The 14,600-nt window shown below is 41.3% G+C and overlaps 1 protein-coding gene across 1 annotated transcript in view; it reads left to right on the top strand.

Moving 5' to 3' along the window:
- Positions 1-331: 331 nt before the first annotated feature.
- Prcp (prolylcarboxypeptidase) overlaps positions 332-14,600 on the top strand; it is a 52,844-nt gene continuing 38,575 nt past the window's right edge. Inside the window, exon 1 of the mRNA XM_021658065.2 lies at positions 332-569. Within this exon, the coding sequence (XP_021513740.1) occupies positions 408-569 (162 nt within the window). The 5' untranslated portion in view covers positions 332-407. The remainder of the gene's footprint in view (positions 570-14,600) is intronic.

The following is a 14,600-nucleotide window of genomic DNA, read 5'->3' on the forward strand; positions in this document are numbered from 1 at the left end:
GCCCACCCTCCGCCCCCCACCCCCTCGTGCCGTCGAGTAGGATTTTCCCAGAGCGGGGGTGTCGCGGTGCGGCTGAGGTTGCGGGGACAGTGGGATGGTGACAGTAAAAGCTGGCATGTGACATGGCCTGGAGTAGCGGTGGGGTGCAGGAGCCTGAGATAAGAATGGGGCAAAGCCCTGCGGGATAGAGGCCGACCCAGAGTGTGACCGCAGCGGTGGTGGGCGGGGAGGAGAGGGACGCCTAGTGACCAGCGCGGCGGAGGCGATGCCCGTAGGGCCAGGAGCTGCCTGGCTTTGGGTTTCCCGGGGGAGGAGCTGGTCTGCGGCGGGCGGAGCTAGGAGCTGGGCCCGGCTTAGTCTGCGCGCTTCTGCCGGTGGCCCTCTTTCTTTGGCCGCCAGCCGGAGCCATGGGCTGCCGGGCTCTCCTGCTCCTGCCTTTCCTATCACTCGGGGCCGCCACAGCCATCCGGACTGGGTTAAAGACCCTCGGCAGCCTGCACTTGCCAACCAACCCCACATCAGACCCTGCTATAACCAGTAGATACTCAGTTTTTTACTTCCAACAGAAGGTAAGCGGAGGCTGGGGAGGAGGGATTCCAGGTCCCAACCGCCCGCACCTTGCTTGACTGGTACAGCTGTACGGAGCGCCGCCGCCCACTTCAAATTTCAGACTAATACTTCTGGCTTGTCTTGGTTTTAGTTCAGATTTTCTGGAGGGTGGCATTAAGCTCCAATTTAAAACTTATCAGTAACAGTATTCCAGTGTCCCCCAACAATGACGAAGAGAAATTTATTCCTACAGTTCTGGATGTCTGGGATACGTATATTTTTAACACTTAATTCACCTCCAGCTGTCAGAGACTGCCTCAATCTAAGCTTCTTTTTATCTTGACCAAAAACAAATTATGGAAACTTGACCCCAGGTTTGAATTCAAATGTATGGAGAGTAACTTTGAGCCCAGGTCTCTCTACCCGAGTTCTAATGTATGGAGACTATCTTTGACCCCTGGGTTTATGAACACAAATTCTAATTTACGCATTACATAATACTGTTACAATGTAAAGCATCACCCTGTCTATTCGCTTCACTGAACAGCTGAAATGTTACTTTAGCAGCTGAAGGTCTGTATCTGTATCTGAGGTGAGTGCAAGGATCAGGTCTCAAGTTCTTTAACTAGAGCTCACAGTTTTAAGACAGGCTTCTCCAATGCCTTTGTACTCAGCTGTAGCATGAGAAATTGCCCGACAAGTCTGACTGGAAAAGTACCTGTGTCCTCTGAAATGATAAGAAACCCTTATAATTCTGTAGTTCTAGGAGCATGACTGTGCAAGGCACTGGGTTTAGAAAGAGTGCCAAGAGTCTGATCTTGGCTGTAGAAGTCACACAAGGATTCCAGCCTAACTGTAATTTTGGGCAGGTTACAATTTCTGGGCCAAGTTTCTGGATTTACTGAAGAAGGTTGCAGTGGTGACTAAAGGAAGCAGTTAACATCCCCCTAGCAAGTAGCTGACCTAAAGTGGCAGTTATCTAGGCATGGCTACTGATTGAAGTTTGAGTAGGAATTTGGGAGAGGGATGACATACTGTTGCAGAACAATTTAATTTTTAAATAACTCTAGAAACCTGAATTTGAGTTTATAAAAAAGAGAAAGTATTTTAATTTTAGCAGAGGTAGCAGAAGTCTTTCTGAGGCAGCTCCTTCAATCTCCTATAGTTTCCTCGTTTGTAAGTTGAGAAGTTGTAAGTTGGAGTCAGGACGATTGAATTTTATGCTTTCTCTAGGAAAACCTTTTTGTGGCGCCAGCTGCTTATGGCTAGCTGAAGTGAAGGCTGTATTGGGACCCCTAAGAGCTCCTCCTCCCAGCAGCTCAGGCCACCCCATCCGAGGCGTTCTGCTTCTATCTGCTTTCTTTAATTTGGGTTTTAAAAATAATCACTTTTTTTGTTTGTTTATTGTAAAGCAAAATTGAATTCAGGGCTTTCCCTATGGAATTCTAATCTTAATTCTTGTACTGGATTTTGTTTCTTTTTTACATATTTAACTCTTTAATGCATCCAGTTATTAACAATATAGTTAGAGGGAGAAGCTTTGAAATTTATGATCTCTAAAATCTCTGGGAATGATGCATCAGGGGGAATGCAAGGGTAGGAGGGATAGAATAATGCTACTTTATTTTTCTTTGTCTCCTCTCTGTTTCTCTGTCTCTCTTTCTGTGTGTGTGTGTGTGTGTGTGTGTGTGTGTGTGTTGTACTCACCAGTGCACATATAAAGAGAGAGGAGGATGTCAGGTGCCCTGTGCTCTCACTCTGCCTTGTTCTCTTGAATAAGGGAATGTTCTCTTATTAAACCTGGAAGCCTGGCAGGCAGTTAGTCCTAGGCAAGTCTGGGGCCATGGATGACTTTTTATGTGGGTACTGGGGTCTGAACTCAGGTTCTTAGGCTTGCACAACAAGTGCTCTTACTGAGATGTTGTATAATCCCCTCCATTGTTTTTAAAAATATAATTTGAGTTCTCTTTCTTTCTTTCTTCCTTCCTTCCTTCCTTCCTTCCTTCCTTCCTTCCTTCCTTTCTTTCTTCCTTTCTTCCTTTCTTCCTTCCTTTTACATATTGGTAGTTGGCAAGTGTGTTTGGTTTTATTCAGCAAAATTTTATACTCTAGGCATATACTGAATTTATACTTTTAGACACTTTTATTACCATGTCTTATTTATGTGGTGCTGGGAGTTAAACTCAGGGCTTTGTGCATGTTAGACAAGCACCAGCTGATCTACACCTCCATCCCATGTATACTTTCTTCTGTAGGCTTATGTGGTATATGTACATGTTTGTGTGGGTGTCTGCATGTGTATACAGGTGCAAATGCATACATGTGCATGTTTGCAAAGGATTCCCTTTTTAATTTCTTCCCATCTAATTTTTCAGACAGGATCTCTCACTGAATTCAGGCTGACTGGCCAATAAGCTCTAGATTCTCCTGTCTGCTTTGCTTTAGGATTATAGGCAAAAGCCATGCCCAGTGTTTAGAGAGAGTGCATCCAGGAGAGATTCAGAACTCAGGCTCTTAACTGATTAAACTGTCTTAGCCACACCCCCTTTTACATTGTTAATAAAAGTTTATTTTATTAAGAATAAATGTAGAACAAAGCTCCAAGACAACATGTCCTTCTAGCTGTAGGTGGCAAGAGATGTCTTAGCAAGCAAGGCGATTGTTTAAATAGGAATGGAATCAAGGGTCACTGTGATCCCAAGCACAAGGAACACCTTCTTTTTGCCAGATTTCTTTTTATTTATTTATTTATTTTAATTTAATTAATTAATTTAACTTATATTCACTTTATATCTTTATTGTAGCTCCCTCCTTCCTGTCCTCCTGGTCCCACCCTCCTTCCCTTTTCCTCCTATTCTCCTCTACCCCTCAGATAGGGGAGCCTTCCCCCACCAACTAACCCCCTCACAAATCACATCAGGACTGAGTGTACTTTTTCCTCAGTGGCCTGGCAAGACAGCCCTTCCAGGGGAAGTGATCAAAAAGCATGTAACAGTCTTTGTCAGAAACAGGCTCCTGATCCCCTTACTAGGAAAACCACATGAAGACTAAGCTGCCCATTGGGTACATATATGTAGGGGGCTTAGGTCCAGTCCATTCAGGATCCTTGGTTTGTGCTTCAGTTTTCGCATTCCCCTTTGGGCCCGGGTTGGTTGGCTCCGTTGATCTTCTTGTGGAGTTCTTGACCCTTTCAGGCCCTTCTTTTCTTCTCCCCACTCTTCCACAAGGCTCCCGCACTCTGCCCAATATTTGGCTGAATCCCAGCATCTGTTATGATCAGTTGCTGGGTGGAGCCTTTCAGAGGACAGCTATGCTAGGCTCAGGTCTACAAGCATAGCAAAGTGTCATAGCATAGTTAATAGTGTCAGGGATTGGCTCTTTTCCTTGATATGGATCTCAGGTTGGGCCAGGAATTAGTTGGATATTCCCTCAGTCTCTGCTCTGTCTTTATTCCTGCACATCTTATAGGCAGGGTAATTTTTGGATCGAAGTTTTCGTGGGTGGGTTGGAGTTCTGCTTTTTCCACTAGGAATCCTGTCTGGTTAGAGGGTGGCCTCTTTAGTCTCCATGACCACCGCTACCAGGGGTCTTAGAAGCCTACCCTGTAGTAGCTCTCTAGTTTGTCTCAGAGATGCCTCTGCCAAAGGTATCTCTTTGCTCTGCAAGCTCTCTGTCCTCCTGCCTAGGCTCTCCCTACATCTGATCCCTACTCTTGTTTCCCTCAACATTCCCTTTCCTATCCTGTTCCCTCTCTTCAACCACTTCGACTGTCTACTCTATTTCCCCTTCTGAGTGAGACTCAAACATCCTTCCTTGGGCCCCCTTGTTATTTAGTTTCAGGCCTGTGAATTGTAGTATGGATATCCTGTACTGTATTTGCCAGATTTCTTAATTCTGCCTGTGTCTAAGAGGGCTTTCTTAAACCTTTGCTTTTATCTCTCTTTGGATTTCTTATCTCTTCTTGTTTCAGCTTGAATGCTTTATTTACTTTGTTGCCCAGACATTGGGCTGCTTATACAATTCAGATTAGCCTAACTTGGGACTACTATGATTACGCATCATCTGGAAAATGCTGGTCATTTTCTCCTAACTATTTCTATTTCCAGCTATTTCTCCTAACTTCTGCTCAGTGCTTCTCTTAGTCTGTGCTTGTTCCTATGTGGACTTTGTGGCCACTGGCTCCTGCAAGCTCCTTCCTTAGTTGTGGGGTGAGCACAGCACTGGGCTGGGGTATTTTGTTATATGTACAACCTTTCAGTTCTGCTTTCTCTTCCTCTTTGGAGTTCCTCTTCTTAACATTTGCTCCATTGGTCTGATGTCCACTAAAACTCAGCTTTAAGGAGCTGCTTTGAAGAAGATACTGATAATCTTTTCCCTCTTCTTTACCCTCATTATTGGCTTCTGTCGATGACCTTCCCGTTAGGCCTGGACTAAAACAAATATTGTATGACTTCTTAACTGTTGCTGTGTTGGATGATGGAATCATTTCTGGACGGAGTCTTGAAGGTCATGGAGCTGGCCTTTTTAGGTGTGATAGATTGACTTTGAGCTACATTACAGAGAGTGGGGAACTTGGTAGAAGTTAAATAAGGTTAATTAAGAACATAGGCACGAGAGACAAACAGCTTTGAGAAGGCAGTCTGTTCTTGCTCTATCTGAGTAAATTGATGAGTTACTTAGAAGTAGCTCCTGATACACAGCAAAATTGGTGATAATTATACTACACATCTCACAGGTTTGTCATGAAGCATGGTGATACGTGCAAAGGGCTTATCACAGTGCATATCACTGGGCAGTCAGTAAATGCAAAGCAACAATTATTTTTATCTTTCTGTTGATTAATGCTTTACTTTTCTCCATTCAGAATAATATATTTAATAATTCCTTATGGCTACAATTGTTATTCTGGAAAAAAGTGAAAATTTATTTAAACTTTTTACATTACGTTTTATTTTAAAATCTTTTATAAGTTAATAGACTTGTAACACAGGAATCAATGTTTTATATTTTCTCTCATGTAGACTTGTAAAAGAATATCAAACTTTTCAGTTTTTTTGTATTATTTTGAGTTTTGGAAAAAGGTAGAGGGGAAATTTGGTAATAGATGTAGTTGGATTGACCTTTTGTTAATAACACTGCTAAAATAATAATTCTTTGTAGTAGATATGTGTTTTATCAGCTAATGTTAAAATGTAACTAAATATAATTTAACTCTAGGGTTTTTACTCTTAGCACATTTTGTGCTGTATGGGATTTAGACACAGAACACTTCAGTGTATGTTCTAGAATCAGCCCTTCTACTAACTTGTGATATGATCTTGGCCAGTTGCTTAACTTTCTCAGTTATCTTGTACTAATATTTAGAATAAGGTTGGCTGTGCGCATCTCTGATGCACCTTTAATTCTGTTTGCCGTGTGTCTCTAGTCTGTGTGCTCTGAATTAGGAGCAGCAGTATGGTGCAGGTTCTGGGATTTACCATAACATTAATTGCCTTTGGTGAATTGGTCCTATGCAGTATTTCCATCTTGACTTTGAACAAGGTCTAAGCACAACTACAAAGTACATTTCAACTAACATTTGCCACTTCTACTATTGTATATTTGTGACTTCAATTTGTTTGGTTATAGGAAGATTAGAGAAGAACATCAATAAGGAAGAGTCCTTAGAGTATGTCTTATTTGTCTTCACTTCTAATGCCTTACACAGGGCTACTACATGGTAGGTAGATCTGCCTCCCCCTACTTTGAGATCAAGTCCTGCTGCAGAGCATATACTGACTTTGAATTTGAGATCCTCCCCACTCAGACTCCTTCCTGAGATTAGAGGAAGATACTTGAATTACATAGTACATCTTGGTAAGAAATTTTGAAATGAAAAAAAATTGTCCATAGGTTAAAGTGAAGCATCAGAAGAGTAAAATGAAACAAAAAGCATATTTCTAATATGTTTGTAATTAAGAACCTATTACTTACTGAAAGCTTTATGTGTTTTAGGTAACATGGTAAATACTTAGTAAACATTTACTTATTTAATCTTGATAGCCATCCTATGAAGCAGGCACTGTTATCCTACTTTATAGGGAAGAGTACTCATACAAAAAAGTCACATGACTGAATGTTGGGGTCTCTGCAAACACCAGGGCCAGCAGAGTAATGATCCTTGTGAGGCAAGAAGGAAATCTGGCTCAATACAACTTAATTTGCTTTTGTTGGTTCAAACTTCTAGTCTGATGCTGGACAGTTTATTTTAGGTGTATTTAAGCACAGCATGATTTTGGAAAAGTTTCCTGGCGATAATTAACTCAGTCCTGTGTGTACAACAAAGCGTAAGACATGTTTATGTTGGAACTCTTTACAAAGTACATATGGCCTCTTTTATAAAGATGGGTTTGTTGTCTCAGAAACAATGCTCAAGACTAGGGTCTACAGAGAATGACTGAGATAAACATAGTAGTCTGGGAGTGAGGAGTGGCCTGGACCTGCAGAGAGCACAGAGGTCACCCAGGCTGTTGTAAAGTACAGGTGACATCTCCCATGTGGATGGGTTGTATTGACTGAGAAGCAATGCTCAAGATAAAGATCTAGAGAGGAAAAGTCTGGGATAACAAACACAATAGTATGAGGGAGCTAGGTGTGGTCTAGCCCTACAGATAGCACAGATCACCAGGCTATTAATTATATCCATTCCCAGCTTTCTGGGTAGAAAAGATACACATCTTCTTTTGAAGAGATAGCCCTGTGTGTTTTAACTATCCTGCTTATCTGTGAGCCTAAGGACCTTGTGTCCTCTACAACTGAGTTGTACCATGTATTTTCAACATTTGTTTTTGGAAAAACTCCAGTGAGTTTCTACTTCTAAAAAAGCTGCCACTCTCTTATTTTGTAATACCTGTCAGGATGCATCAGGTTGTGCTGCTATAGAAAAATGTATCCCTCTTGCTGTATTTCCAATGGAGTACCCAAGGGCTGACTGAGCCTTCCTTTCACGTATGTTTTTGTGATTACTAAAAAGTATAAAAAAGAAACATGGAAAGTCAAACAAATGCTCCTAACTGAAAACGACACAGATCACTTTCTTTGACGGATCCTTGGCTTGTGCTGATTAGTCGACTGCACGGAGGAACCACAGAGTGCGTAGACAAAGACGTTTCAGAGTGCCGTGAAGTGGAGACGCTCATGACTACTGTACTCAAATAGTCATTTACTCACCCTGCAGCCCACAAACGGAACACTTGCCATATCTCTCATATGGCAGGAATGGGGGTGGGGTTCAGGGGAAGTTTCTAGAGAAGTGAAGATGATTACATTCTAGATTCGCAAATTGTACTTGTTGACCATTCCATTTGTGCCTACTCAGATTTGTATCTGAGGAAAATTAAGGAAAAAAAAACACTGAAAAATTGTACTTTTGTTGGCACTCATGTGGCTGTGGCTTGCCTGAAGCGGGTTCGGTTTAGTGTTTCACTAAACAGACTGCTCACTGACCTGATAGGTGTACATAGTAAACCTATGATAAACAGGAACTTCTGTGTCCACTTAGTAATTAAAAATTAGTTTGCCTATCCTTTTCAATAGATAAAAAATTAGATATTTATATAAACTTTTATTGCTTGGCAGTTGCTCATCAAAAAGGAAATTTTAGGGACCAGACAGATGACTCAGAAGTGAATACTGCCTTTGCAGAGAGTACTGGAGTTTGGTTCTTAGTGTCCATGTAAAATGCTTATAACTGCCTCTGGTGCTGGGTCCAGGATGATCTGATGCTTCAAGCCTCAGTGGGCACCTACTCAGAGACACACATACAAATAATCACTGAGCTTCATGTTTAGTCTTTCCTGTCTAATTGGAATTATTACAACTTTTTCTTGAAATGGAGGATTTAATTGAAGTTATAGAAATTGCCTCAATCAAGTTATTAAAGAAAAATAATTGTGCCACTTTTTAATCTGTTGCTTCAATAGCTCTGGTCTTTCTTTGACATTATGATACCTATGATACTATGATACCTATGTGTCCTAAGTAATAATTATGAAAATCTAGTGAACCTGTGTTTATTTCTCATATTATTGTTTAGCCTCTATAACAATCTTGTAAGGTTGTTGCCCATTTTAGAAGTGAGACTATTGGAATTTAGAAAAATCAAAGGAAGACACATCTAGTTTATCTCATTTGTAAGCCAACTATTTTTTCAAGCTGAAACTAACAAGTTTGTGGTGTATTTATAAAATAGGATTTTATCAACTTTTTTTGTTTTTGTTTTTGTTTTGTCTTGGAGCTCGCTCTGTAGATGAGCCTGGCCTCAAGCTCATAGAGAGTGCTGGGATTAAAGGTGTGTACCACCATCTGCTCTTATGAACTCTTAAAAGTTATGAAAAAAATTATGGTCTTGAAGTCCATCTGACAATGTAGGAAAATGTATATGTACTAATGATAAAGGAAATAGAAAAATGAGTGTACAGTGTTGCATTAATGCATTTCCCATTGCAATAACAAAGTATCTGGAAGTGAGTGCTTTATAAGTAATAGAGCAGTATTGAGTATGACAGTTTAAGAAGCAGTATGGTACTGACTCTGGTGGCTGCTTCATATCATGGCAGGAGCTAATAAGAGCTAACAAGATGGGGAACCAGACAATACAGACAGGATAGCTTATTCTTTTATAACAAGTCTAAGGAAAACTCATTAGTTAATTCCATAGACAGGAGTGACTTCCAGTGATCTAATTACTTCTCACTAGGCTCCACCCTTAGAAATTTCACCACCTCCCAATGCCTTTGCTTCTGTCAAATTCCCAGTACATGAATTCATAGAGGGGGCAAACTATGTATCATCAAATTCATCTATTATTTATTGGTTTTGCCTGCTTTATTCTAGACACTATTGTAGTGACTGGGGGAAGAACTTTCTGTACAGTATTCTAGGCCCAGGGATGATCAAGTATACAAACTCAGAAATAAGTATAGCTAGGGTATATGTGCAGGGGGAGGAGAAGTAGGGGACAGGGTAGCAAGATAGAAAAAGAGGACAAACTACATGGGAATCTTGACTTGTAAGTCTTTACTGAGTATTAAGAACTAGATGAGAAACCTTTTGAGTGTTGGTAGCAGAAGAGTGACATTCTGACTGTTAACAGACACAATCTGACTGTTGTACTAAGAATGGACTATGGAGGGGAACTGGGTGGAGCAGGAAGAGTAGGCCACTGGGGGTGGGGGACATTCAGGTTGCAGTGTTGACTTGAATTAGAGTAGTAGTGGAAGTGTGAAAAGTGCTCAAGTTCAGGGATTTCTTTGACGATACAGTTAAGATGTATAGTTGACAAGTTAGATGTGGGGAGAGAAATAAATAGAAGTTGAGGATGGTTTCTTGACCTGAACATTTTGGAAGATTGGAAAATGAAATTGTCACCTACCAAGATGGAGAAGGCTTTGGGAGGAGTAAGTATAGGAGGACACGAAGAACTTGCTCCTAGATGTGCTCTTTGAATCAGTAGTTCAGAAGAAAGGTGGAGCAGGAAGCATATTTGAATCCTTAAGTAAGATTAAGTAAGTGACTTTGAATCTTTAAGTAAGTGACTTTATAGCTTGTCTGTAGTCAGCAGAGGAGTCAGTGAATATGTTTGCTTTAGATGCTCATCTTAGCTGGATATGGTGAAGTGTGTTTCCATTTTCTGTTACTTGGGAGGCAGAGGCAGGGGGATCGCTTAATCCTAGGCAAGCCCAGCAACCAGGTGGGACATAGTCATAGAAGAACATTTCAAGGGCATGATTACAGTCATTGACCACGAGATTTAAACCGTGGAAGCAGGGTAGTTAGTGAGCTGGGTGGGGTTAAGTGCAGTGGTGAGGCTGAAGGATTTAGGGAAGTAGTAGACCTTAAAGAAGAAAGTGGAATGCCTGACATTCATAGTACCACAAGATTGGTGTTACTGTGAATGACAAGACCTAGGATTTGAAGAAGGGATCGTGATTAGTGGAAGACAAAATTATTGGAAAATGGAATAAAATGCAACAAGATAAAATAACTTCAAAGATTAATGTGGAATGGTGGTAAGCAAGATGAAATTATCGGAAGAGGAGAAATAAGCAGGGTCACTGGTGATTGCATAAGAGGGCTGGCAGGCTTGCTAGCTTGATGACATTTTACGGCAGGAGTTGGGGAGGAAGAAGGGAGACTTAGAAGCAAAGAGCATACCCACTCCAACAAAGGAGCAGTGTTGGGATAATATTGAGAGAGACACAACATTACTTGAGAGGGTCCAGTATGTTTGCAACTATGTTTCTAACTGTCCCGAGAGGGAAGAGAAATTTTAGCAGTGGTGGAAAAATCAGCAATAGCTAAAATCATTTTGTACTTTCTACTTATCTATATTTTTTCAAATTATAATGAGCCTGGATGGTTTTATAATCTGTTTTCAAAAGTATAATAAAAATTGCTTTGTTTTGCTTGACAGGCAGTTTGTGATATAGCATGGGAGCCTAAGCCTGGACTTTCTGAGGACCATCAGTAGCATGGCATTGGTCAAGTAGACTTAGCTACACTTGGTTTTCCTTTACTGTGCATCCATGACTGCTTTGTATCTTTATTTAGTATTTTACATCCTTCTGTTTACAGCTTCAATAAGGATCAAGAAGAAAGAAAAAAAAAAGTGTCATTTTGTACCTCATTTCTATTGACTATAAGAGGTGTGGGGGCGGGGAATGGAAAGAAAGATTTCCAAGATGAATTTGAGGATGTCCAGAAGGGAGTTAAAAATCACAGAAGTCAGCCCTGGCTCCAACCCTTCGATTTCTGCCATCTTTTTGCTCTTAGTCCCTCTGGCTGCGGCAGGAAGACGCTCACACATTTACTCCCACAGTTTCCTGGGACTTCCCAAATCTCTTACCTGGACTCCTCCCTGCCCATCTCCATTTCCTGCTTCTCATCTCCATGCCCCTTTCTTCCCACCCCGGAATAATCCCAGTAGAAAATCCTTTGAGCTTGTCCTATGTGCCAGACAGTGTTGCAAGCAGTTTATATATATTAACTTATTTACTCTTAAAATTACTTTATTGGTGACATCCTGGTGCTCATATCTCTTGATTTATTCATGGGGAAACAACCACAGAGTATTAGCTATTTTAATCCCTGTCCAAGTCTGCCTCCTGATATTTCTATGTGATGTTACTTGTATGTCTGACGAAGAAGTAGTCTCATCTGGTTGGATAACTTGGTCTGACTTTCTCTCTGCAGGCCAATTATTACATTTAATAAAACATATACTCAAACATGGTTTTGGAGACAGCAGTTTGACTTCTCCCAAGGAGCTCATTTTCTGCCTTGGCAATAAAAATATAACAAGCAAATAAACATGAAGAAGATTGCAGCTGTGGGACTGGAACAATGGCTCAGTGGTTAAGAGCACTGAGCTCAATCCCCAGCATCCACATGGCTGCTCACAACCATGCAACCACCAGTCTCAGGGATCCAAGGCCCTCTTCTGGCCTCCAAAGGTCCTTCACACATGTGTTGCACATACATGCACAAAGGCAAAACATGTATACATACAAAATAATAAAAAAGATTACAACTTGTAAGTTCTTGAAAGAAATAGGCAGAAGGGGTGTGATGTGTGTCGGTGTATCAATGTGTTTCTCTGTGTGTATGGAGCCCAGCAGTTGGGAAAGCTAAGTACAACCATGTGTGCCTGTGTGTGAGGACAGTTTCTCTGAGGAAAGGACTCTGAGCAAAAGGAAGACCTTAAAGCCTGAAGTGTCAGTTAGTTTGGGCTCTTCTCTTGTGATCTTTCTGCTTATAATGTTTGAGTGGATTCCATCTGTAGTCTATTATTTTCATTTGTGTACTCCTACTGTAGTTGTAACTCCATTATTGTGACACCCTAACTTTTGGGAGAGAAGAGCAGTTGGTTGCTTTGTAGATCTCTCTCCACTATTCTCATGTGTATAGGATTTTAAATTCAGAACATAGCTGTTTCGGCATGAGATTACATCCAAAGACTTTCTAGGTCTGTGTGATCTGGCTAGAATACAAACACATCTTTAACCCAGGAGACAGAGGCAAGCAGATCTGAGGTCAAGGTCAGCCTGGTATAGAGCAAGCTTCAGGAAAAGAAAAGCTTGGGTCCAGGTGTACATACCTTTAATCCCAAACAATGAAGGTAAAATTAGTTTGTAGAAGAAAGGGTAAGACCTGGGGTCTCACAGCTCAGGAGTTCAATCGCTCCCTTCCCAGAAACTCCCCCAGACCAAGACTCGTTGCAAAAGCAAGAGGTTTATTATTAACCATTGTACAACGGGGTCACCCCTGCTGGTCAGCAAAGAGTGGCGCTGGAAGACAAAGGCCGTAAGGTTTTTAAAAGAAAAATTGCGGGAAATTTGAAGTTGCAGTTTTGGCAATTTAGGATTGGATGAGGAAGTTATAAAGTAAGATAATTGGTTAGTCTTAGGTGCTCAAGGTTGGCCAGTGCTGCCAAGTGTGGATGCAGCTGCAATTTAAGGTGGGGGTGGTTAGCTCATTCTTGAAGATTAGGGGCTACAGACTTTTGGCTGGAGGTCAAAAGCTACTCAGAAGAAGTCTAGGTTCGTTGCTAAAAAACGCTATCTCAAGGACAGGGGTCTGGTCCTTTTGCTGAGTGAAGGTCATTGCTTGCTTGCCCTTTTTTTTATATCTGTCCTCACAGATAGGGTCACATTCCTTCACTCTCTGGAAAGGTACTAAGAGGCTTTAGCTTAACCTGGACCTAAAACTCAAAACTATAGGCTTTAGAAGACATATAGGTTACAAAGTTAGTCTAACCCTTTCAAAAGCACCAATGTTTGAAAGTGATGTCTAATTGAGTGGCAGAAATGTAATGAATTAGAGGAAGATTTGACAGAATAGAATATACCAAGCTCTCATGAAAACAGAGAGGAAAGGGAAAGCTACTTAAGGGAGCAACACAGAATGAGGAGAGAGGAAGTTTTACCAGAAGAGTTTTACAGAGAGGGATTGAATGAGTGAACAAACAGATGAAGACAGAATGAGCCTGAAAATGAGAAGGAGCCAAAAGATTAGAAAAGATTGCTGGAGCTAGTTTGTGGCCAAGCAGAGCAATTCAGAGGCTGAGAGAAAAGCTAGATTGAGTAAGTTAGCTGGGAGAGGAGTTTGAGCCAGAACAGCTGAGTTGAACCAGCCAGTCCAAAGCTCAGTAAGAACAAGAAAGGGTGAGCTTATTAAGCAATGTGTCAGAGTGTGAAAACATTCTAGGCCCAGGTTAGATTGTACAGAGGCTAGAAGCTTCAAGGACTGGGTCTAGGTTAGCAGACAGAGGAAGAAAGCCTCCAAGACAACAGAAGCAAGCGAATAAAAGTTATTTTTATACCTCTGGGTCACATTAACAATCTAAATCAGAATGTGTCATAGTTTCTTATTGATTGCTGTATTAAAAACACTATCCTGAGCTTGTATTGGTGGCTCATGCCTGTAATCCAAGCACTTGGGAGACCAAGGCTGGAGGGTTGTCTAGAGTTCAAGTCAGCTTGGACTACAGAGACGGAGGGAGGGATGGGGGAGAACAGAATCCTGTAGCATTCACTGGTGTTTACTCTGTGGCTCAGTTTTCAGGTTTCTAGTCTGTCCTCCACACATGTTCACTCCTTTCCTGTCTCTGTCCTCAGCCCACCTTGTTCCCTTCAGTTGTCCCTCTGCTAACCTTTCCTGTCTTTATTAGTTCTATCCATTCATCCATGTCTTAAGCTCAATCACAGACACTGCCACAGCAGGAGTCATTTCAAAATCTGGAGGGTATGGCTGGTTAGCTCTTTATACTTTTATGGTGGCAGGTATCTTATTCTTGCTTTATTGTATTTGTTTTCTATCCTATTAATGCCCCGCCTCTTTCTTCTTAAGATGGGTTCTCAGTGCATAGCACAGATAGCTTCAAACTGTGATCCACCTGCCTCTGCATCCAACACAGGTTGGATTATAGGTATGTGCTGCCATACCTAACTTTTTAATCATTAAAAAACAACAACAACAAAAAACTAGACCATTATCTTGACAACATCCATGTT

This window comes from Meriones unguiculatus, chromosome 14 (assembly GCF_030254825.1).
Source record: "Meriones unguiculatus strain TT.TT164.6M chromosome 14, Bangor_MerUng_6.1, whole genome shotgun sequence".
Lineage (NCBI taxonomy): Eukaryota > Metazoa > Chordata > Mammalia > Rodentia > Muridae > Meriones > Meriones unguiculatus.